Below are 25,363 nucleotides of genomic sequence, written 5' to 3' on the forward strand. Positions count from 1 at the left end.
CCGTTCCTAAAAAGATTCGTACGGTTAAACCGAGTGAAGATTTTCCAATAATCCACCGCTTTGATGTCTTGCCCGCGAACGCCTGCCGGCGGTAACGCTTCTGAACTTTTATTTTAGAACTACCATACCGAATAACGGTCGGAATGACGTCGAAAATAAGGAACGTTATTTTTCCCTTTGAGAAATACGATGAAAAATTCTATTCTATCATATCGAAAAGATACAAAACGAGAAAAACTACAGTTTCGTATAGGTAGATAATAACCTGAGTGTTTCCTCTAAATCCTCGAAAAAAAAAAAAGAAAAAAAAAAAGAAACAATCCAATTCGAAAATAATTTTCAATAAATTATTTATAAATGGGACTTAATAAACGGAAGATAGTTCGAAGAAATTAAATTTTTAAAGGAGCATTTTTTATTAGTAAGGATGAAAAAAAAAAAGTGAAAAGAAAAGGAAAAAAAAAAAGAAAAGTCATACAAACATGAATCAAAAATATTCTTCTTTACCAAATTGTAAATATATATATATACATATATTTTTTTTTTTATATGGAGTAACGTGCCCGATTTTTTTTAACGTAGAAAATTATTCCAAAATTGTATTATCGGTTCGCGTAGACAAAATATAAAATATATATTGATTGAATTTTTTAAACGTTTTACGACGTTTCGATGCAACGTCGATCTGAGGTATGCATTAATGCGAAAAGAAAATTATTCTTCAATTATTCTCCGTGACAAAACGGAATTTGTAAAAATTTCAAACATTCTCGAAGTTTGTTATAAATGAAAATATTTGTAAAAAAAGAAAAAAAAAAAAAAAAAAGAAAAAAAACGTCTGTAACTCGAGAAGAAAACACGTTTCCTGTGTCATATTTATATGATCTTCTTTTTTTGATTCTTACTAGCGAGTAAAAACGTGCTTTTAAAATTCGTTGATCTATTTTTGAAACATCCTGTATAAACTGTTCCACGTAATATATTACGAATATATGAGAACACAAGCGTATTCAAGTCCGTCAAATAGAAAAAAAAAATAAAATAAAAAAAAAAGAAAAAAAAAAGAAAAAAAAAGAAATAAAAAAGGAAGAAAGAAAGAAAGACAGACAGAAATTGTGGAACGAATTGAAAGAATTTAATTTCGTTTACATTAAACGATATTACTTTGATGTCTAATAAATAAGAATTATCTTATGCGACAATAAACGTTTCTAACATTTAATCGTTGATCCTTATCTACACGTTAGAATTAAAATTATGGGGTTTAAATCGGGAACGAGGTGGTAATCTGTATAATTCGTAACGAAAGAAAAGAAATCTAAAATGTCAAGCATCGGATAATTATATAATAAAACGAACAAACAAGATCCGTCATCCTTCCCACCACCTCCCTCCTCCTGATCGTTTTGCGAACAACAATAATAATAATAATAATTAATCGAGAGTTTTAAAAATAATAATCGGAGTTTTATCATACCACAATTATACGTAATTACGATAGATACATAATTACACGTCATATGCCGAAAGTATAATTGAAATAATAATAAGTGTAACGGGTATAATATAAATACCGATATAAGTATCTTAAATCATTAAAATTCTCGAGCGAAAGCAGAATATTTTACGTGTCGCCAAATCGTTGGACGAAATAAAAAAAAAGGAAAAATAATAATAATAATAATAATAAAAAAGAACAAATAAAATAAAATGAAATAAAAAGGAACAAATAAAATAGAATGAAATAAAAAGTAAAATGAAATAAATGAAATAAAATAAAATAAAATGAAAAAAAAAAAAAACAACAACAACAACAACAACAACAAGGAATTATAAGCGAGTAAACTCACTTCGGTGTTTATCGCTGCGGTCTTATGAATTTAAATTAGGTATTATCGCTTTTACCGTGACTTTTACAACATATAACTTACATTAGTTGTGACAGCTCGGTGACGGCACAGAAACCGCGAAACGGCTCGAACGGTATGCGAATCCTTTTCGACTCTGGCCGAGAGTTAACCACGAAGGAATACTGAATACCGATCGTAAATCTATACCGCTTGCTCCAAATACTTTTCCTCGAGTACCGTGAAAGTGGTTGTCGTCTTCGTCCTCGTCCTCGTCCTCGTACTCGTCCTCATCGTCTTCGTACTCGTACTTTTGTACTCATCCTCATCGTCTTCGTACTCATCCTCGTACTCACCCTCATCGTCTTCGTACTCGTCCTCGTCCTCATCGTTCTCATCTTCATCCACATCTTTATCCTCATCCTCATCCTCATCCTCGTCCTCATCGTTGTCATAGTTATCCTCGTTGTCGTTCTACCATAGAATCGAGTGATTGAGGAGAATGGAGGGGATGAAGAGTTTGCTGGGGTTTGGAAGGGATAGAGTATGGAGATGTAAATGGGATGGGATAGAAGAGGGTGGTCATTAACCAGCTAATTATTATTCGCGAGTACTCATAGAGAATGTTTCACCGATGTAAAAGACGACGAGGTCTACCCTTTCACGACGTGTATCCATCCCGTTAAGTATCAGTACTTTTGCTACGGTACTCGAGGGTAAAGTACCTTGTTACAACACTGTTCATATACTGCCAACCGAAGGATTCCCTGTTTACCCTACAAGTTGGTACTCTACTAACGCATAGGCGCCGCATCGTTTCCAATAAGTAGATATCAGCACTTTCACGAATTAGACGAGTAATTAATAAAACGTCACACTTGTCGTACCGTCATTACGGTATCGTGATCTTTCAATTGAGCGATATCACTTTTCTCATATACACCTCACATACATCGAACTCGAATTTTATTATTAATTAAATCAAACTGAATAAATTAGTAATATATATAATATATGTAAGATGTCCGTTCATAAAAATGTATTCGAACAAATATATCACAACTGGTTTAAATTACTGGAAAAAGTTAAAAATAAGAGAACATTGTAAAGTTTTAAGTCAGTTCTAATGTGCTTGTAAAAAAAATTTTACTTTTTTCTTCTCTTTTTTTTTTTTTTTTTTTTTTAATGGCTATAATTAAGGTATCTATAAAAAAAAAAAAAATTGATATTACAGGCATCTATAAAGAAAATCATTACTATACAACATTTTTTTACGAGATAATTGGCATCTTAACGACTGACTGACAGATTCATACACCAAATGTAATTCATATTCCATGCTATAAAATTACTATTTTCACAATCAAGCAATTTTGTATGTTTTTTGATATATCTATGTATGTTTAAGTAGCTATAACTGATATAACAATATATTTACATATATATATATATATATATATATATATATATATATATATATATATATTTACAGAATGATTCGTACGATATAATCGACAATTAATTTACGATGATAATAATTTTCTCATTACGATTCAACGCACTCGAAGATTTATTACATTTATCTTGGATTTATTTAGAACAAAATTGTAATAACCTTTAAAAACGAGTACATCTTTTTTCTTTTTCTCTTTTCTTTTTTTTTTTTTGTTTTTCTTCTTAAAGAAAAAAGAAAAAAAGACGACTTCTTTCAATAACACCAAATATTTCATAATATTAATCGAGCGATCGTTCGATCTATTAAAATAAATTCTTATTAAAATAAAAAAAAAATTCATACTTATCGCACGTAAATATTTCTTTAAGAAAATTTACGAGATACAACGACGAATCATCGTAGAATTTCAACGAGTGTCCCTTCATGGAGAATTTCCAAACGTCTTCTTACATTCATTTCCATCTTTCTTCTCACATTCCTCGTTGAGTGAAAGAAATAAAAAAATAAAAAAAAAAAAAAATAAAAAAAAAAAAAAGCAAAAAAGAAGTAAACAAAAAAGAAAAAAAGAAACAAAATTCGCATGTTCTACACGGAAGAGAGCGTACTTGAAAACGATATTAAAAGTAAAGAATTCGTTTCGTGGGACATGAGAAATGTATACGAAGAAGAACGCGAAAGAGAAAGAAATAGAGAAAGAGAGGGATACAAGCAAAGAGTCCTCTCTCCAGCATTTGAGAAAGAGCGGGATCTTGAAACGGTGCCAACTACCGAGTAAGAACCATGCTACTTCCTAATGTAACTGAATTTAATGAATCTTATTGTTAGTACACGCTAAAGTGTCGAGCTCGTTGACCTCACGACATATACAGAAAGATAGAGAACACCCTGGTAGCGCGACGTTCCTTGAACAGCATCTTCATCGTTGTCGCACGTAACTACGACGTTACTAATTCCGGATTAGAACTTTACCGATAATTAATTTACCACCGTCCGCCAGTAATTACACACCCACGTCGTGTTAGTTGTCAGATTTAAGTGAACGTGAATAAATTATTATTGGACATGCTCTTGAAAATATGATCGTAGTGTTTTCATTCTCTCTTTCTCTTTCTTTTTTTTTTTCTTCTTCTTCTTTTTTTTCTTCTTTTTCTTTTTTTTTTCTTGTTCCTCTCTCTTCCTCTATTCTCATTTGTTTTTCATTAAACTTAATAGTCTTGCGATCGTTAATTAACAGCTCGTTAAAGTCATCACTCGTTATCGTCGTCATCGTCATAGTCATCGTTCTAGATTCGGTAATTAATAGAACGAAGATGAGCACTACCAAGACACATATTTTACTCTCCTTCTCGTTGTCCGTCAAAAGGCACTTGACTGGTCGATAGATTCTTGTATAGTAACGAGAAACAGCTCGTCTTTGAGTAGTCCACCACCCCTGGTAACTATACGACATTATTGTTATTATTATTCAATAGCTAGAACGATAGTTTAGCTATTTTAACAAACTCAAGAACTAGACTCATTCAACTAATGCTACAAAACAGTACTCTTATTATAAACAACGTATTCTTTTACGTGGATGATTTTCTAAAAAAAAAAAAGAGAAAAATTTGGGATAGTGAGAAGAAAAACAAAAAAAAAAAAAAAAAGAGGAAGAAGAAGAAGAAGAAGAAGAAGAAGAAGAAAAAAGGAAAAATAAAAAAAAAAATACAAGAATAAAAGAATATTCCTTCGTCCGTGAAGAATGATCGATATCAATCATTTTTACCTCAGTAACTACGTATATGAAAAATCGATGTTACACATTTGGATAAAAGGAAAATTCAGAGGGATACAGATATATATATATATATATATATATATATATATATACACAAAGAAAGAGAAGAAGAGAAAGCTCTAGCAGAGTTCTGATAGAAGAAAAGTTGGAAGGAACGAATAAACACCGAAGTAATTGAGAGAAATCATAAAGAATTTTCCACTAAATTAAGTCACCCTCCATCGGGATGGAATTTGGCTTCTCTCTCTCTCTCTCTCTCTCTCTCTCTCTCTCTCTCTCTTTCTCTCTCTCTTTCTCTTTCTCTTTCTGTTTTTCCTTACGCGACGACATAACCGAAATAGAAGTTTTCCAATAAGAAAAGAAAGAAAAAAAAAAAAAAAGCTAATCAGACGACGGTTCTTCCGAGATATCGGACTGAGCTCAATGGTCCGTATACCTGTAAGTTGTAGATATGCCTCTATCAGCAGGTCTTGCACCATGATCCTAGTTTTCTACCCTATTCCTCTCTCTCTCTCTCTCTCTGTCTCTCTCTAACACTAACTCTCCCCTCCTTCTATCCTTCCTACTTTCTTTCTTTCTTTCTTTCTTTCTTTCTTTCCTTCTTTCTTTCTTTCCTCCTTCCTTTTTTTTCTTTATTCTTTCTTTCTTTCTTTCTTTCTTTCTTTTTTTCTTTCTTTCCCTCGGCCGTGGCGTTTTTCAGAGAGATCACGCGAGATTGCTCCATACGCAATGTACCGTGTCGAGCCGACCCTGATTTCGTTTTTCAGTCTTGATTCTAAGAGCCAACGGGTGTATCGTAATTTTAAGGGAAAAAGATGGGGGAAAGAAAAAAAAAAAAGAAAACAAGGGGGAGAAAAAAAGAAGGAAATATACAGAGATAGAGGTTTACTTGTGATACTGACTATAATTTAACGAAACATGAAGAAGTATATCGATGTTGAACGATGATTGGGGTAGAGATAACAAAATAAAAAAAAAAGAAAAAAGAAAAAAAGAAAGAAAAAAAGAAAAGAAACGAACGAGACATAAAGGAATCAAATTGAAGAAACAATTATTCAGCATAATTGTAATAACGATCTCGAATTATTTACAATGTTTTTTATGTAACAAATTACTCGATATATTCAACGATTATATATATATATTTTTTTTTCTCTTTCTTTCTTCTTTTTTTTCTTTTTTTTTTTCTTTTTTTTTTCTTTTTTTTTAAATTCACACTCAGTTCATTGTTTTAAACGATCTAATCGTTTATACACGTTTCGTATTAAATAAATCGAATATATTACGAAGAATATCAATTATTTGAATTTTTCCGGAATAATTGTAAACGACGAATGTGATTATAATTAATCCTATCGTAATAACAAACAATTGTACGGAATTATTTTTAAGAATTATTTTCTATTAAGAATTGGAATGCATACACGATTTGAAATAAAAATAAAATGAAGGAAAGAAAATGTAAAATAAAGAAATGAAAGTTAAAAAAGGAAACGTTACAATGTAACATTTTTCTGATAATCGTTTTAACGATCGTTTAAACGCGTCAAGTATAAAGATCAGGGATTCGTGGAATGTATGTCCCACTCTTTATCTCGAATATTTTTCAAGCTGAAAAGTCGGGACGCGTGACTCACGCGAACACCCTTCGAAAGAATGAAGGATTAGTTTTACGAGAGACGCGACAAAGATACGACCTCCTTATCGTTAGAGCAATAAGGAGGAACGAAGTAATCCGTCGCTTTACAAGGTGGGATAAAGGTTTGTTAAGGGTTATATACAATGTAAATAGGCGGGCACCTTTCTCTCCAAACTTTCCTTGAGGATGGATGGCATACCATCGGAAGTACTTTCCTACGAGTTGAAATTTCCATCGATGGTTAAGTACTTCATTTTACTTTAAAATATGTATATATATATATATATATATATATATATATATATATATAATATAACTATTCAAATATCGTTCACAGAAAACATATCATTTGTAATAACCATAAAAGTGGCCTATTACAACGAAACGAATAACTTTCCCGTCGTTTAGTTTATTGATTCGAAAAATTTCTTTTTCTTTTCTTTTTTTTTTTTCTTTTTCTTTTTTTTCCCCTCTTATATAATAGACTCCCATATAACGCGGGAAATAAATTCTGTTATAATGAATCCACGTCGTATACCAAACGCATATGTTATACGTATGTATATATGATTGTATTATATATGATAACAAATTATTTATAAAAAGATACGATAATTTGTTGTGAAATAAAATGAATGTAAATTTATTAAACATCATAAAATGTTACTCTTTGGCAGGAGTTATGAATAAAAAAGAAAAAAGAAAGAAAGAAAGAAAGAAAGAAAGAAAGAAAAAAGAAAAGAACGTATTTCTCATGATTATTTGAATTTTTATGAGTATAGCTACGTTCAATAAAATTTATCGAAAAGTATTATATATAAAATACTTATAAGCACATTGGTTAATAATTATTATAGACGTATCGAATATTCGTATCATTTATTGTCGTATAAAAAATATATTAACCCGTTTTAACACAGTCACGTTATTTTAATTAATTTATTTTATTATTAATTTCACGAACGAATTTATTACATCCAAGAGATCCACACGATTTAGAAAATTTTTAATGGATCGTATTATTTAATGCATACGAAACATTTCTAAAAAAATTAATTCGCTTCTTTGTTTGTTGGAGGGAAAAAAAAAAAAGAAAAAAAAAAAAAAAGAAGAGAAAAAAATCACAGTTCAGCATTAATGTTCATACCTGTATTAACTCGTTTAAAAGAAATTGTTAAAAATCCTAAATAAAAAATACTTTTACAATTTTCAATGATAATATTTACAGTATATTCAATGCAATTGATCAAAAAATTCTTTATGCTTTTTATACTTACTAAGGACATAAAAACTTTCTAACAAAAGTGTATCGATAAGTATCGCAATATTTATTTGTCAAAGATTGAGAAAGATCGACAAAAAATCGGAAAAAAATCGACAGAACGTTATTTTCACATATGCACACATATGTTAAATCTCGTCGTCGTCGTTATCGTCGTCATCGTCGTCATCATCGTCATGGACGTGAACGTGGACGTGAACGTGGACGTAGACGTGGAATAGTAAGCTCTGTAGTATGCAAATGAAGAAGATCACCTTCTATCTCTATTTCTCATTCTCGTTGCTCTCTTGAAGGAGGCGTCGAGGGCGCGATTTATCGCATAAAGACCCTCTCGCGAAGAAAGAGTAGTCCTGACGTTGCTCGTTAATTTTCGTCGCACGTGTACCGGCGCTTTGATCGCGCGGGTATGCTAATTGCCGTTCGCCGCCCACTCTCTCTCTCTCTCTAACCCCCTCTCTCTCATTTTTTTTCTGTTTCTCTCTTTCTTTTTCGGTCTATAGATGAGAGATAAGAAGACAAGAAACACGCCGGATGTTCTTTGCCAGGACATATTAAGCGACATCTTTCGCTAAAGGAAGTCGAGTTATGATACAAACTGAAAGAAATTAAATTCATCCTGAGACATCTTTGATACAATGCGATTTTGTTTCTCTTTTCTTCTTCTTTTTCTTAATTTTCTTTTTTTCTTTCTTTTTTCTTTTTTTTTTCCCCCTATTCAAAAATACGTACTACGAATATCTGTGCAAAAGTAACAGTACGAACCAATGGATGATCGTAATTGTTAAATCTTGATTTGACTCTTTCGTTGAAATTTCTTTCTTTTTTTTTTTTTTTGTTTTTTTCATATATCATAACACATTATTAATTCGAATATTAATCCATAATTTTCGTGAAATAATCGAACGAATTGTTGAATGAAATTTTTGAATTTAATTGTTGAATAAATTTTTAAAAGATTATCTTTCATTAATACAATGCGTTTACGATAATAAGATCATAGAGATGAAGTAAAAAAGAAATAAACATTTTTAAATAAATATGTTCGTTCGAACGATTAATATTCTATATGATCGCTATATATACAATATCATATCGTGCATATCAAAGTTAAAATTATAAAATATGAACTAGATGAGAATTGAAAATGACAGATATTGAGAATTAACGAAGTGGATAGATAGGAAGAATGAACGATTACATACACGAAAGCATAGAAACTAAGAAGAGAGAAAGAGAAAAAAAAAAAAAGAGATAGAATATGAGGAGTTGTTGAAAGAGAAGGAAATACTGAGAAAAGTATCGTAAAGATGGCATACGTACATACATACATATATATACATATATATATATATATATATACACACCAATGTAAATATGAACGATCCATCCCGCACGATGTCGCAAACAGAGTGAAACTAGTACTCTATTTGATATCCCTGGGGCTCGAGGTCTGCACTTTCAGATTTACTGCGTGTGTATATGCCAACATGTGTACGCATTACACTACGTGAAAAGGAGGTGGTGGGGAGCTGAGCTGTTGTGTCGGGAACCCCATACAATGCCGTTCCCGTGAGGGAAGCGTTGCATCCCCTAATTAAGATTGGCCTTGTTTCAAGCGGCCCGCGAAATGATTCGCCGATCTCCAGAGGCTAGATCGTACGATATATATATGTATATATAATATATATATATATATATATATATATATATATATATGTATATATATATATATCGTATACGTTGGATGGTGCGTATTCTTATACCGACCAATCTCTGTAAATCTCTGCGAACTCAGCCTTTTTCGAGACCAATCTACCCCCACCTTTACTCCCACTTCTCTCAGTTTCTTTTTCTCTTTTTCTTTTTCTTTTTCTTTCTCTCTTTCTCTCTCTCTCTCTCTCTCTCTCTCTCTCTCTTTCTCTTAAATATTTTTTTTTCTCCACTCGCATTAGTTTCGAATATAACGAGGTCATCGAGGCATTAAAAATACGCTTGCGAAAGAAAAAGAAAAAAAGAAAAAGAAATTAGTCAATTAATTTTCTTATCATCCTTGACGTTCCTCGCGAACGACTTCTTTTTTCCCTTTTTTCTTTCTTTTTTCTTTTTTTTTTTTCTCTTTTTTATTATTTTTTTGAGATTTGCCAGTTCGCTGTATGAGTCTGTTTCGTTAATACGATACTCCCACGTTGCCCGAACTCCTCCAAGGAATTGAAATGACTTAAAAAGGATTTTGTTATCGAACTTGTCGAGTTTGCTACTTCGACGATCTTCATCGAAGATGAAAAAAAAAAAAAAAATGATTCGTATGTCCTGTAGAAAATATATTAAACAAAGAAGAAATAGATAAATAAATAAATATAAAAAAGAAACAGAAAAATGGAGCTACAAGAAGAGAGAAGAAACGTACTGCAGGAAACATATACGAAGATAAGATCAAATGTATTGCAATTAAGATTATAATTAATCATTAATCATTAATAATCATTAAAAGTAAAATAACATTTTAAACGAGATAAATGAGATAAACGAGATATAAGAAAAAAAAGAAAAAGAAACCAAAAAGATAACAAAATTCTCCATCATTAAAATCCCTCCTAATAACATAATGGTATAATGAGAAACAGAATAATATCATAATCTGTAAAAAGCATTGAAACTCGAATTATTCCGAATAAAAAATTTGGAAAAATTTTTCCCATTACGTTTTTCATAGTACGAACGTCATACTCATGACGTCTTCGAAACGGACTCTTTCAAGTTTTTTTTTTTTTTTTTTTTTTTTTTCAAGATATTTGACGGATATCAAGAGCCCGAGGATAACTGAAGGAAGGGTTGATCGGAATCGTAGAGGGAGGGGATTGATTCGCGGACATGGTTGTTAGAGACTGTAATCGATACTAATTAGCATGGTACAAAGTTACGTTCGAACGATGGCCGGCGGCGATTCGCATCGTAAACGCGTGCGTTTCCAACCCCTTCTCTCCTGCCCCTTCTCTCACTCTCTTTTACTTCATCCACCTAACATAACCAGCTACCTAGTTAGCTAGCTACCTACCTATCTATCTACCTACCTACCAACTATCTATCAACCAACCTACCCACCTACCTACCTACCTACCTACCTACCTACCTACCTACCTACCTACCTATCTTACACCACTTACAGCTTTTAATACTAAATATAGTATACACGATGCACATCGTATTGTGGGCTTTTGAGGATTTATCCCTCCATTATACTGCCGCTCGTGAATGTTCCCGACGTAAATGGGCCCTATCGCTGTCACGTGGACAAAGCGCTGACCGACGTGGTTATGACGGCAACGCGATACCCCTTTAAGTAATAATAATAATCGCGACGATAATGGTCGTACTTCGATATACCTATTTCTATATGTATATGTGAGTTCTCTCTCTCTCTCTCTCTCTCTTTCGTTTTCAATGCTTCTCGGTTTCTCTCTATTTCCTCTCTTTTCTCTCCTTCAAATCCGTATACACCACCCCCGCAAACAAGCACTACCACCCTATCGCCTCAGCGTCCCTCTCCCGCCGCCCTCCCCCTTTCCTCTCCCCTCTCCAGTATCCCCCACCCCCATACCCAATACCACTAACCTTCATCATCGCCGTCATAGTCGGACGACGCATCATCGGATCTGAATATGGATTCCTTTCTTTCCTACCGACGCTTTGTCGAGTTATTATTCGACCTCGTGTCCTTCCCCGCAGCTACCGTCATCACCGTGAACGAACGAGCATCGAGCCTTATTCCCTAACCGTCTCGACTTACCCTTGGCCTTACCCTCCAAAAAAAAAAAAAAAAAAAAGAAAACAAAAAAAGAAAGAAAAAAGAAAAGAAAAAAGGAAGAGAAAAAAGAAGGAAAAAAAATGAAAAAGCATGATTGCTCTCGGGTATACTCGTGTATACCGACTCCGACGGAATCGCGAGACTCCTTTTTAAAGTAGTCGTCCCATAATCGAAATATTTCATTTCAATTCGTCGAGTATCTTTTCTTTTTTTTTCAAGAAATCTCTTAAAAAATGTAAACGGATAAACAGCGTATATAATGCAATATTCGTTCATTATCTTCTCAATCGCCCTATGATTGATTAAATCGTAGATATGATATTTTTCATATTTCGTTTATTCCAATGTAGTAATCTTATCATTAGAATTGATTTTAATTTAATTATAGGATGAAAGTATAGGTATAATTTAGATAATAAATGTATTAAGATATTAAAACCAACAACTGTGATATTTCGATTGACATTAATTAAAACGTTTTAACTCGTTCAACAAGTACTATATCTATTCATTCTAAATAAATAAAGTTTTCCTTCTTTTCTTTCTTCCTTTGGAACATCTATATATATAACATTAATTGATTATCCATTTCGTAAATTATTTTAATATTTCGTACATTCTGATTATAGATTAATAAAAAAAAAAAAAAAAAACATAAAAATAAACCAATCTAAATATATGCGATATACCATATCAAGGATGAAAAAAAAAGTCATTTAGATAAAAAAAAAAAAGATGTTAACTATCGTATAAAAAGATATCGATACGCTCTAATCTAAACAATCTGGTTATGTACAGTGCTAACGAAAACTTTAATTAATTTTTACTGCGGGTGGAGTGACGGAGGGAGGAGGGTGTCTAAAAAACGATCCCCTTCTTAACAGTCAAGGGTTAATATACACGAGTTTAGGACCGAAGTCAAGTCGAATATATATCATCTTGGCGATGAAGGGGCGATCGAGTAGTACAGAGAATATCCACCCTCGAAACATTCGATGAGTCACGACAATCGACCATCAGGATCCTCCATCCTTTTTTAAACTTTACGATTTTCCTAACGTTATCTTTCCTTCTTTCTTTCTTTCTTTCTTTCTTTTTGTTTTCTCTTATCATCTTTTTCGATTTTACGATCGAGACTATTATTATAGTCCTTATTTTTTCACATTAATAGTCCCGCTAACTTAGCTCACTTTTCTCCTCAAACTTTTCTCGAACATGTCGCACACAAGTTTTGTCCCTTTAACTGATGTGCCTGTTCAACTGGTGTATCCGTATTTCTTCACGACCACAATTCGTCATCGTCATCTACAGAATATTTACGGATAAATTACTTTTAAAATGAACTTTATTAAATTCTTACAATTATCGCGAAGCAATATTTTCGTACGATTAAATTATGAGCGATCGTATTTAAAACAAAAAAAAAAATAAAAAAATAAATAAATAAAAAAAAAAAAATAAAAAAAATAAGAAAATAAAGAAAAGAAGAAAAAACAAACAAAAATATTTCACATATTATACCTACGTACTTACGAACTAGCCGATCAAGTATAAAATATTTTGCAACAAAAACACCCTATATATATATATATATATATATATATATATATAAATATATATATAAATATATTGTATGTATGCATATGTATATAATTACGAACTTATAAAAAGAAGTTACTCCCGTCTATATACTAGTTACTTCTCGCATGATTTAACAACGAAGCGTAACACACCCATACGACGAGCTAAGTAGATGCATATATATATATATATATATTCATATGACCGATTTGATCGAGCCGTCAGTCTACTATACTCTTATTTTCTTTCTCATGTATCGATTGCAATATCGTGAACGCACCCATATCATTCTCTCCTTCTCCTCCTCCTCCTCTTCTTCCTTCACCTCCCCCCTTTCAATTCTTCCTATCGTCATCGACGGAAGGGTGCTGCCACCTAAATCGGCTATTTGAGCGTAGGCTCAGCTTGACGGTAAACACGCTTCATGAATTTCTCGCGATACAAGACGGATATACCTACCTATCTAAGTATCTATGTATCTATGTATCTCTATCATCGTAGCCATGGATCAAACTGCGAATTTAACTTACGAAGCGATCTTCCTCGAAATAGTAATCCGAAGAGAGTTAGATATTCTTACTCTCTCTCTCTCTCTCTCTCTCTCTCTCTCTCTCTCTCTCTCTCTGTTTTCCTCTCTTCGGTTTTTCCTCGGAGGTCCATGTATCTATGTATGTATGTATGTATGTACTCAGAAAATACACAGCAGATAACACGTCGAAGATAGAGCCCCGGGACACGCGAGGCAGTGTATAGACCGTAAAAGCAACGTGGGACTCCTGGAAGGGTCGTAAACCGTCGTTACCAAACAAACCCCGAAATAGTCGTAGCGTATGGAGAGTTGAGAATCTCATAGAGAGGTGGAGAATATCCAAAAGGAGAGAGAGAGAGAGACTTTAGAACGTGAAAAGCGTTTCGTTCGAAAGCAAACAAATGATAGAACGATACCAGCTGCTTATGTCTTCTAAGGATCCACTTTTTCTCCTTTCCCTTCTTTTTATTTTTTTTTCTCTTCATTTTCTTCTTTTTTTTCTTGTCTTCTCTCTCTCTCTCTCTCTCTCTCTTTCTCTCTCTCTCTCTCTCTCTCTCTGGAAAAGAAATCCAAAATCTTTTTTAAACTTCTCCTTTTTTTTTTCCTTCGATTACAACAAGGACCAGCACTGTACACGGTCACGATCACAGTCACAGTGCGTCCACTCGAGTCATTTCAAGGAATGGTCCTTGACCAGTCTCCGTCCTGTTAGCAGACTAGATCGAAGAGTTTTAAATGGGGAAACACTTGAAGGAAACAGTCGTGTGACGATTTCTCTCTCATATCATAATCTTACATTATAAAATTGTTTCACAAGCATCGCGTTAACATATAACAGGAAAAAATGTATGTGTATGCGTGTATGATTATTCGATGACACGAATAATTCCAAGAATTATTCGCTGTTAGTATCTGCAATAAATAAAATCTTATATGTGATCATCTGCGAAAGGAAGACGGGGGAAAATGAGAAAAAACCATCGAGAACGAGAGAGAGAGAGAGAGAGAGAGAGAGAGAGAGAGAGAAAGAGAGAGAGGAAGTATTCTTAAATGGTTTCATTTTTTGTTTTATTTTCTTTTTATTTTCTTTTTATTTTGTTTTCTTTAAAAAAGGGAGAAAAAAAACAGAGCAATCAAACATCACGGCAAGGTTCTACTCTCTTTCTCTCTCTCTCTCTCTCTCGCTCTCTCTACCTTTCTTTTTATCTATCCATCTATCTATCTCTCTCTTTTCAAATCAGGACACAAGCGATCTTCTACCCTCTATAATTTTCACTCCGGATACCTGCTCTAATTATAGGTAGATACTTCTGCGAGAGATGCCGCAGTAAGCATTTTTCTTCTTCTAGTAGCGCGCAAAGACAAGAAGTATATATGTACGATGAAAAAAAGTAAAAGAGAACCCAATCTCTTTCTTTCTTTCTTTCTTTCTTTCTTTCTTTCTTTCTTTCTTTCTTATTCACTCTTCTTATCTTTTTTTTTTTTTTCTTTCAGGTATCTGGGACTGGAACCTCGCTTGAGCGGATCGGTCCAAGGTGCTGGAGGCGGTGCCGATGGTTCGGACGGACAACAGGGCTTGGGCATAGCTGGTGCGGGTGTGATAGGTCCTGCTAGTGCTGAAAAAAATTGCAAGAGTGTCCACCTCAGCGTCAAACAGCAACAGATTTGCTCGCGTTCACCGCCAGTCCTGCAAGTACGTTGTTTTCTTCTATTTTTTTTTACGTAAACGTCATTAATTTATGATCGTAGTTGATCATACGATCATGAACATAAAGATTAAATTTAATATATGAAATTGATATAAATCCAATTGAAAAAAAAAACATTTCTAATTTCCTTTTCCTTTCTTTTTTTTTTTTTTTTTTTTTTTTTTTTCTTTTACCTCAATGTTCTCTTTACAATTTTTCATGTCCTCTTTTTATAATATTAAAATATAAATAAATATTAAAGTCAACAATAGATGGACTACTTATGACATTTTCAAATACAATGTCTTTTATAGATAAAGAGTTATCTGCTTTCAAGTTGATGTTTCTTATTATTAATTAACTAAAAAATAATCATTTATAAATATATATGTATCTATAAATTAAACATTGTGAAATTAAACATTTTGTACAAGTTGTGTTTTCAAATATATATGGATATATATGTGTCTATATATATATATATATAATAAAAAGAACGGCGCCAAGAGTTTTTAACGAGTTTTTAATGGTCGATCAAGCGGTTAGATGTGAAACGACGCATGATTACTATTTTCAAACTGGCAAGGGTTCATCAAGAGTGAAAACCTTACCTCAAAGTCGACGCTTATGTTTTGCGTGTATATCTAAATCAATGATGATAAATGTATTAAAAAAAAACAAAAAATATGATATTCATATTGAAATAAAAAAATATGAATAAGACTGACAGAAAAAAAAAAAAAAAATATATATATATATATATATCATCTACTTAGTAGATCTTTTAATTCCGTCAAGTCCCATCTAAAAAAGAAAAAAGAAAAGAAAAAAAAAAAATATATATATATATATAATTATAAATATTGCATTGATAAAAATTTCATACACGACGAATAATATTTCTAAACGAAATTCATAAATTCATAAATTCATAAATTTACCATAACAAAGTACTAAAATTTACTCTCGAATTTTTTGAATTGGCGTCGATTAGCTGACGAAGTATTCTTCGAAAGTATGTAGCTGTCCATTTCAAATCTTGAAGAGAACGAATCGATGAAACGTACTCGATGGATTCTCTCACCTATCCATATACGCTGGGAAAGTATCGGCCTACAGTTGTTTCAATTTCAAGCGTTACGAAATGGAGAAGGGACGAACGGAAAGATGGATACGACGAACGAGTTTCCAAACGTTAAGCCTGTTGTACAAATGATGACCGTCTCTTTAAAGAATTTCACGGCGAGTTATTCGAAAGAAAGACAGAAAGGAAGAATGAAAGAATGAAAGAAAAAAAAAAAAAAAAAAAAAAAAAAAAAGAAAAAAAAAAGGAAACAGAAAACAAAAAAAGGAAAAGAAAAAAGGAAAAAAGAAACAAAAATCCAACACACACAAAACAAATTAAAAAAATCCTACGTATTTTCGTTGCACAGTAAAGCTTCCTCTGTTGGATCCGTTGCTCCTTGATCATGAAACACGGCTTTACATTCCCAAAAATCGCGTTTACCTTTCTCTAATGCACAAATCCTGTCGGATGACCCGAAGGTGGAAAAAGAAGGTGGTTAACAGAGGTGATGGCGGTCGAACGACTAGGAACCGGTGCCTAGGTAAACTCGAGACTCGATATCTCTTTGAACATTGCCGACCGTCCCGGTTTTCCGAGACTGACTGCCGACATTCAAGTCTCGCACGGAGTTACCGACAAAAGAGACCGACATGAATATTCATACATCAAATAGGACACACCTACATACGACCGTTTCTCTCTTCTTCTTCATTTTCTTCTTCTTCTTCTTCTTCTTCTTCTTCTTCTTCTTCTTCTTCTTCTTCTTCTTCTTCTTCCTTCTTCTTCTTCTTCCTTCTTTCGTGGTACCATCATTTTTCTTATCCGTTGATCTACTCGATCTTTTCGATGACGGAAATCAAAAGGTATTCGATTTTTAAAAAAAAGGAAATCACGCGTTAACCGCAATCGAGATACATCGTTTTACGCATCGTCGTACGCATATCCGTGTTTTAATCTATCATTAACGATATTATTTTCATCATTTTAATGATAATAAGATCGAATAACAATCTAATGAGAATAAATATAAATATAAATATACACATATTGTATGATAATGAAATAAAAAATATTTTAATAACGATAGTTCAACTAGATAATAACGTTGATCATAATTATTTAATAACATTACGATATTTTTATCTCCTATTCGGTTTGTTATTACATCTGTACGTATTAATATCGTAATAATTGTATAAGTATTGTACTTAATATATTATAAATATATACATTTAAATGGATTTTCTTACATATGTATGTATATCTACGTAAAATGTAAGTGCGATCTCTTGATTAAATTTCAATTCGAACAATTAATATCTCTTTTGAAAGATATCGTCTTAGATCTAACGTAAATAAATTTCACAGGCGGTAAGCGCAGGCACGAGATTGGCGATCGAAGAATGTCAACATCAATTCAGATCTGCTAGATGGAATTGTTCTGTCAGCCCGGACAATCCGGACAACATTTTTGGCGGTGTCATGTTAGTCAGTAAGTAATACAGATTATTATAAATTTTCGATGAAATACAATGCATCGTTAAAATGCATCTTCAACATTAATAACACACATCCTCTTTGTTGTCAATCGTATAGATCGGATCGATTCGACAAAATAAATAGATGAATAATATTATGATAAACGATATATATATAAATAATAAACATATACATCGTATATCGTATTTATTATTCACTCATGTAAATAATAAACATATTACATCGCATATCATATTTATTAGTCATCCTATTTAAAATAACATACATACATGAACTTATTATATGAGACGTTGATATTGAAAGAGGGGCAAGTCCATTTTGTGAAAAAAAAAAACAAAAAAAACAAAAAATATAATTAAAGCTTATTCTTATTATAAATTAACGTAAAGTTTATATTTTTATTTATACATATATATATATATATATATAAAAGTAAAAAAATGGACTTTCAAAATCAACGACTCATATATGTATTGTTAAATATATTTTCTGATAAAAATTTGTCTCAATTGTCAATGAGATCTGTTAAAGGGCCAAACTAATGAACGAACGAATGAACGTTAAAAAAATTTTTATAAAAATATGATCATATTTATTCACAGATAGCCGAGAAGCTGCTTTCGTTTACGCGATATCAGCAGCTGGAATCGCTTACAGCGTAACCAGAGCATGTTCAAGGGGCGAACTGACAGATTGTTCCTGCGACAATCGAATTAGGACCCGCCGACCGAATAACTGGCAATGGGGTGGCTGTAGCGAGGTCAGTATATCTCACTATTCTTATCTAATCGAGCGTTAGTTCGGTGTACGATTCAATTCCGAAATGGTTATTTATTTAATCGTCGTCAAATGAATCGTTCGAATTCTTAATTAATCGTTTACGTTTTATTTTTTATTATAGGGAAACTATAGAAACGAATATATATATATATATATATATATATATATATTTCGTTTGCAGAAAATACCAGGAATACGAGTTCGATAGAGACGATCTAAGGTTTCCCCTTAGGAGAAAGTTTCACTCAATACTCCCGTTGAGTATCATTGTTTCTGACGTCTTTTTTTTCTTCTTTTTTCCTTCCTCTTCTTCTTCTTCTTCTTCTTCTTTTTCTTTTTTCCCTTTTTCAAAGGTAATACCATTTTCCAATCCAATGCACCAGCGGATAGAAAGACTATCCGCTATGATGGCAGTGTAATGAGACGAAAATGAAGGTTTCTTCTTAGTCTCTTTTAAAATGTTTCTTCTTTCTCTTCTACTTCTACTTCTACTTCTTCTTCTTTTTCTTTTTCTTTTTCTTTATATACACATTCCTTGTTAAACTAATCGCATTCTTCTTTTATCCACTTAACAAAGGAACGTATAAACGTGTTGTTTATACACTAGACAAAAGTTCGTTATAATAAACTATAGTTAGTACGTTTTAAAGGATTTAAAAATTGAAAAAAGAAAAAAGACAAGAAACTATAAATATACAACAAAAACGAGTCTTTTCCTTTACCATCTTTCGTTGCCCGTAGGTTATACCATTGTATAGGGGGATTAGACGAGCTGCTTTTTAGGGATTACGTTCCCTCGCCCCGTTACTTTCGATACCTCCGGAAGCCCGCAAAGTAATGCTCCTCGTAAATTAAGGTTAAGAAACTAGTGTAAACTAACCACGGTGGACTTTCAAAACACGATTCTAAAGTTTTCTATACATGAGTTTATATAGGGGATGAAATCGTTTTTAATAAAATTCAACTTTGATAATGTTTTCTATTAATTTTTTACACGTACAAAAAGCATCATATATCTAAACGCGTTAACGAATAAATATTTCCTATAAAAATTAAGAAATACTTTGTAATCGAATATTAAAAATTTATGTTTACGATATGAAATCAATTCGAACAAAAAAAAAAAAAAAAAAAAAAAAAACAAAAAAAAGAAAAAAAAAACAATTTGTTAGCAGTATTATCGTTATATATGGAGTACGTTATCATTGACATATTTTTGTTATTATTAACATGACATTTATTGTTCTTTAAAATCGATAATTTTTAAAGATTGTATATCTATTTCATTGATATGCATAACTGTATATAATATATATTGTGATGGCACGTGATAATCAATTAATCCCACAATCACACACGTATGACAATGTATAGTATTACGGGACACGACACTTCTCTCTCGAGGATCTCGAATCGATGACGCATACAGAAACCGAATGTAAACTATTGCACTTGTTACCCAGAACAAACCACGTTCTTGTATGGCTATCGCGAGAAGAACTAGCCAAGATCCGTCTAAACCGGTTCGATGCTCCCTGTCTCGATACACTAGCTCGTAGATATTTTCCTACTTTGAACGATACTTAAGAGGCTACTTTGGTTCGATCGCTTCGAGAAAGTAGGTGATCTTCTGGAATTTGTTTTTTTCTCACCGAAAATTACTCGACGCCTAAAGGAGTTAATTAATATTATAGTTTTCTTTTTCTTTTTTTTTTTTTTAATCTTTTTCATCAATCGAAATATAATACTGTTAGCTTGTAACATTAATTATATAAAATCGTCGAGAAAAATAATTTATCTAAATATTAAATGATTAATAATGTATGATGCTTAAGTAGAGGAAAGACAAAAAAAAAAAAAAAGAAAATAGAAAAAAAAATAGAAAAATCAATCTCTTATCTTTTTCCCTATAAAAAGTAAAATATCCATTAAAAGTTCGATGAAAGACGTATTTTAATATATATATTTTCATTAATCAAGTAAGATTAATAAAATTTTAAATTAAAATATTACATAATATATAAAATATTTTTTAACTTATTCAAATGTAATCCTTTAAATATCTCAAAAAAAGAAATATATATGACATAGATCACTTTTATAATTATGGATAGATATATTCCCAACGATAATCGTTCAAGGAGAGAATCGTGAGAGAAATGAAGAGTTAGAGGTTAAAGATAAAAAGAGGGTAGAGTGCTACAGTCTCGACCTCCCTCTCTAAGCGCGTAAACCTTAACCCTGGCCGAAGACAAAGCTTGTTCTCTAAACGGATGCATTTCGTGCGAACGGCTGACCCCTTGTAGACTTTGCAAGCTTACAACGGGATTAAGGGGGTTAAGCTTGTTAACTTGCAACAATCCGCCGTCCCCTTTCTCGTTCGTTCTTCGTTCTACGCATGGATAGCACAAGCAACACCGAGAACGATAGCGATGCTAGTACTATGGTGATTGCATTGGTAATGGTATGTACGTATATATATTGATGGTGACGGTGTTGGTGGTAATGTCGAGAAGTTCGTCGCGTTTCCTCCAGGATTACAACCAAGAGGTATTGTCGTCCATTTCTCCTTCCAAGTTCTCTGTTAAATCCTCGACGTCTTTGAAACGTCTCGTGGTCTCTCCTTAACGAGCCAGATCCCATGGGACAGATGTCTTGAACGAGCGAGCCGACAGATTTTCGAGATAACGATGTTTGTTTTCCAACCGTTCTCTTCGTTCACATCGAGCGAACTAACGTCAGGATTCATCTGGCAGAAAATACTCCTAATTAATAAATCCCTTCCTTCCTTCCTTCGCGTACGTTTGTAAAATTTCACTGAAATACAAAGTCAAATATAAATTACGTCGGTTTATTAATTAAAAGTCGATTAAACTCGACCACTCCTTGAACAAAGATTCTTAAACTCATAATGTTTGTCTTTAGGACATACATTTTGGAGACAAGTTCTCTAGAGAATGGACCGACGGTGCTGAGGAATCAATTAAGGAGGGAATTCTGCATGGTGTCAAAGGACTGGCCGGTCAGCTTATGAGGAAACACGACAGCGAGGCAGGCAGGCGAGCTGTTCGTTCAAAAATGAAACGTATTTGCAAGTGTCATGGTAAATCATTATTATTTAACTCCCTTAAATATCATAAGTTTATATTATCGAATTAATTTCTAATAATAAATACGATATTACACCATACGAGCCCAAATAATATATCATAATATTAACAGAGAAAATAATCGATATGATCGGAATCTTATCAACGAACAAGCACACGCGTTTTAAATATTTTATAATGTTTACGTTTAGAAAATATCTATAAGATACTTATTATAAGTATTGTTTGTTAATAATTGAAACACGTTTACAAAGCCAAATCACGATTAGCTGCACTTTTAAAATTTTTTTTCTTTAAATTTAAGTATCAAAGCACTCACTAAAAGTATTAACTATTTATATATAATAATAAATTTCCTTAATTTCCATTATATTATATCATTAAATAACAAAAAAAATATTTTTTTTCTTTTTTTTTTTCCCCAATCGAATAAAAAATAATTCACCTTAGAAGCCAATTTGATTAAATCCTCTAATCGTAAATCATTGCGATTCTAAAAGTCAAAGCTATTAGCAAGGCCTCATTTATACATCCTACGATTTTCATTTGAATTTATATTTTAAAAGGAGGAATTTAAAATTTATTTGAAAAAAAAAAAAAAAAAAAACAATTTATATCATTTTATCATATTTCAACGTTACTTTCCTTTATGGAGTTAATCGATTTGATTAAGTTAAATTAAAAATCTAATTTCAATTATCTTTTCCATTTTGAATTGATATCATTAATACGAATGTCGAATATCCTTGCATGTCCAGGCATGTCCGGATCATGCAGTGTCCGCGTCTGTTGGAGGAGACTTCCAGCATTCAGAGAGGCCGGAACTGATCTCGCAGCTCTTCACGATGGGGCGGCATTGGTACGACTGTCTCAACGGGGCGGCAGAAGACCCGCAAGACTGAGGCCCGCGCAACCCGATCTCAAACGACCGAACAAGACGGATTTAGTTTACCTGGAGGACAGTCCTGATTATTGTGAAAGAAATATCACGTATGTTTATACACTTACGAACAGAATGAAATATATATAACGATTAGAAGCAGAAGCCATAGCATGAAACGTAGAGTCTCTTAATACTGTAGAAAAACAATTATTTACAAAAAAAAAGAAAAGAAATATTATTTTCTTCTTTATTAATTCTTTCGACGTAAATAATAAAGAGACAGAAACATTTCGGCAGCTTTAAGTATAAGTTTAAATTCTTTTAAAAGAATATTTTTACGTGAATATAATTTTACAATTATATATTGCTTATTACGATAATATAATTAGATCATGTGAATACGAAATGTCGAATTTATTTTTCAATAGAATGTGAATATTGTTATTCCAGTTTCTTTTTTCTTCTTTTCTTTTTTAATACCAAACTAACATTTTATTCGTCAAAATAGGCAACATATTATTGCATTGTTTTTTGTGAACGACATTTTAACAAATGGAAAAAAAAAGGAAGAAAAGAAAAAAGTCCTCCCGCGAAAAAGTTCCTTCTAGTTTTCAAACGACAAAAAATCTGTGTGAGCATTATTTAATTTCATTAACATTACGAAGTTTTCCTCAAGGCTTCTTTTGTTAAAAAAAAAAAAAAAAAAAAAAAAAACTCTCCTTTACAAAACGGAATTTTTCAAACTATCTTTTGTATGATTCGTTCATTAACATTACCATCATCAAACGCATTATTAATATTACGACTTGCATGAGCTGCATTGTGACGGAGTTTAAAAAAAAAAAAAAGAAAAAAAGAAAAAGAAAAGAAAGAAAGAAAAATAATTTACCCTCATTTTCACGTCATACAAAATTTTTCCTAGGATTAAAGAAACAAAAATAAAAAAAAAAGAAAATAAAAAAAAGAAAAAAAAATGAGAAAAGAACCATAAAACTTTTCAACGATTCAATGAAACATTAATTAACGATAAATTTGCGAATATAGAATTAGAATTGATTCGACATTTCGTAATTACATACAATCTGATAATAATATTTTAATAATGATCCACATCGTTGTTTCTATTATCTCATGACGAATGAATATTTTATTTGAAAGAAAGAGGGAGATAGAGATAGAGATAGAGATAGAGATAGAGATAGAGAAAGAGAGAGAGAGAGAGAGAGAGAAAAAAAAAGAAAAAAAATAAACAAACGTACGGATTTAATCGTTTGGATTAATCTTAGGTTAGGCATCCCCGGAACGAGAGGAAGAATTTGCAATCGAACATCACCGGGTCTCGATGGTTGCCGATTATTGTGCTGCGGTCGTGGCTATCAAACAAGGGTAAGAGACGTCACGGAGAAATGCAGTTGCCGATTCGTCTGGTGCTGTCACGTGAAGTGCGAACTATGCAGACAGAGGCGCGAGGAACACATTTGCAATTAGAGAATAATAAGATAGACATTGGTCACGCGACTCCATGCAATTTGACAACGTGTCTTCTTTGAGATGAGTAATATAGCTCATACATAAATCGATTTCGAGGGCAAATCGACGTATTCTTATCGCACGATTTTTAACGTTGCGTTGATGAAATAAAAGAAAGAGAAATGAAATGAGTCGATATGAGGAATAGAAAAGACGGAAGGGGAAGGAGATGGGGATGAAAATATGAATGGAGATATGGGAAGCTAAGAGATCGGGTGAGGGAGAAAAATAGAAAGGAACAAAAAAAAATATATATATATATATACATACCAATATCCGCCGCGAGAGGCTAGAAAATAAGAAAAAAAGGACGATATACCTACGACTCTGTTGAAAAGAGAGAGAGAGAGAGAGAGAGAGAGAGAGAGAGAAAACAAGAAAATGAGAGAGAGAAAGAGAGAGAGAGAGAGAGAGAGAAAGGAGAGAAAGATAATGAAAAAGAGGACAAAGAAATAAAAAAGAAAAAAAAAAGCGTTCTGTACCTGACAGTCAGAGTGTCGTAAATAATCCACTCTTCGGCAACATTTATTTTAAGTTTATTTATCTATAATTTCGGATACTCAGGGTAATACGCTTTGTCCGCGCTTCTCGTTTATGAATAGAAGAAGAAAAAGGAAGCCATCGATATACTGCGTGCATGCGTGCATGCGTGCATGCGCGGACCCCTCGAGTTTCAGTATTAATAATGGTGTGGGTATGTTAAAGAGGCGATCGTCTACATGGATACATACCCACATTGGAGTTACGAACACGTGGCTCGTTATGCTAGTCTGGCTCTCAGGTGCAGCGTCGACCGCGTGGATATTGACAAACCGAGCATACGGAAAATGTTTATTAACGACGACATTACGTCGCTCGATGAGGAAAAATCGACGGTCGTATTATTCAAA

At 32.6% G+C, this 25,363-nt stretch overlaps 1 protein-coding gene and 1 long non-coding RNA gene across 2 annotated transcripts in view; one reads left to right on the forward strand and one right to left on the reverse strand.

Moving 5' to 3' along the window:
* The window catches only part of LOC124949352 (protein Wnt-1-like), a 72,866-nt gene extending 48,106 nt beyond the window's left edge, over positions 1-24,760 (forward strand). The window contains exons 2-7 of the mRNA XM_047494294.1: positions 15,411-15,609; positions 18,039-18,162; positions 18,773-18,930; positions 21,876-22,053; positions 22,819-23,050; positions 24,230-24,760. Coding sequence (XP_047350250.1) covers positions 15,411-15,609; positions 18,039-18,162; positions 18,773-18,930; positions 21,876-22,053; positions 22,819-23,050; positions 24,230-24,431 — 1,093 coding nt within the window. The 3' untranslated portion in view covers positions 24,432-24,760. The remainder of the gene's footprint in view (positions 1-15,410; positions 15,610-18,038; positions 18,163-18,772; positions 18,931-21,875; positions 22,054-22,818; positions 23,051-24,229) is intronic.
* Positions 20,857-22,688, reverse strand: LOC124949353. Its single transcript, XR_007101049.1, has 3 exons — positions 22,506-22,688; positions 21,883-22,014; positions 20,857-21,767 (listed from the first exon to the last, which is right to left on the reverse strand). It is a non-coding gene; the product is annotated as an uncharacterized LOC124949353 (long non-coding RNA).
* Positions 24,761-25,363: the final 603 nt, after the last annotated feature.

Source organism: Vespa velutina, chromosome 5 (assembly GCF_912470025.1).
Source record: "Vespa velutina chromosome 5, iVesVel2.1, whole genome shotgun sequence".
Taxonomy (NCBI): domain Eukaryota; kingdom Metazoa; phylum Arthropoda; class Insecta; order Hymenoptera; family Vespidae; genus Vespa; species Vespa velutina.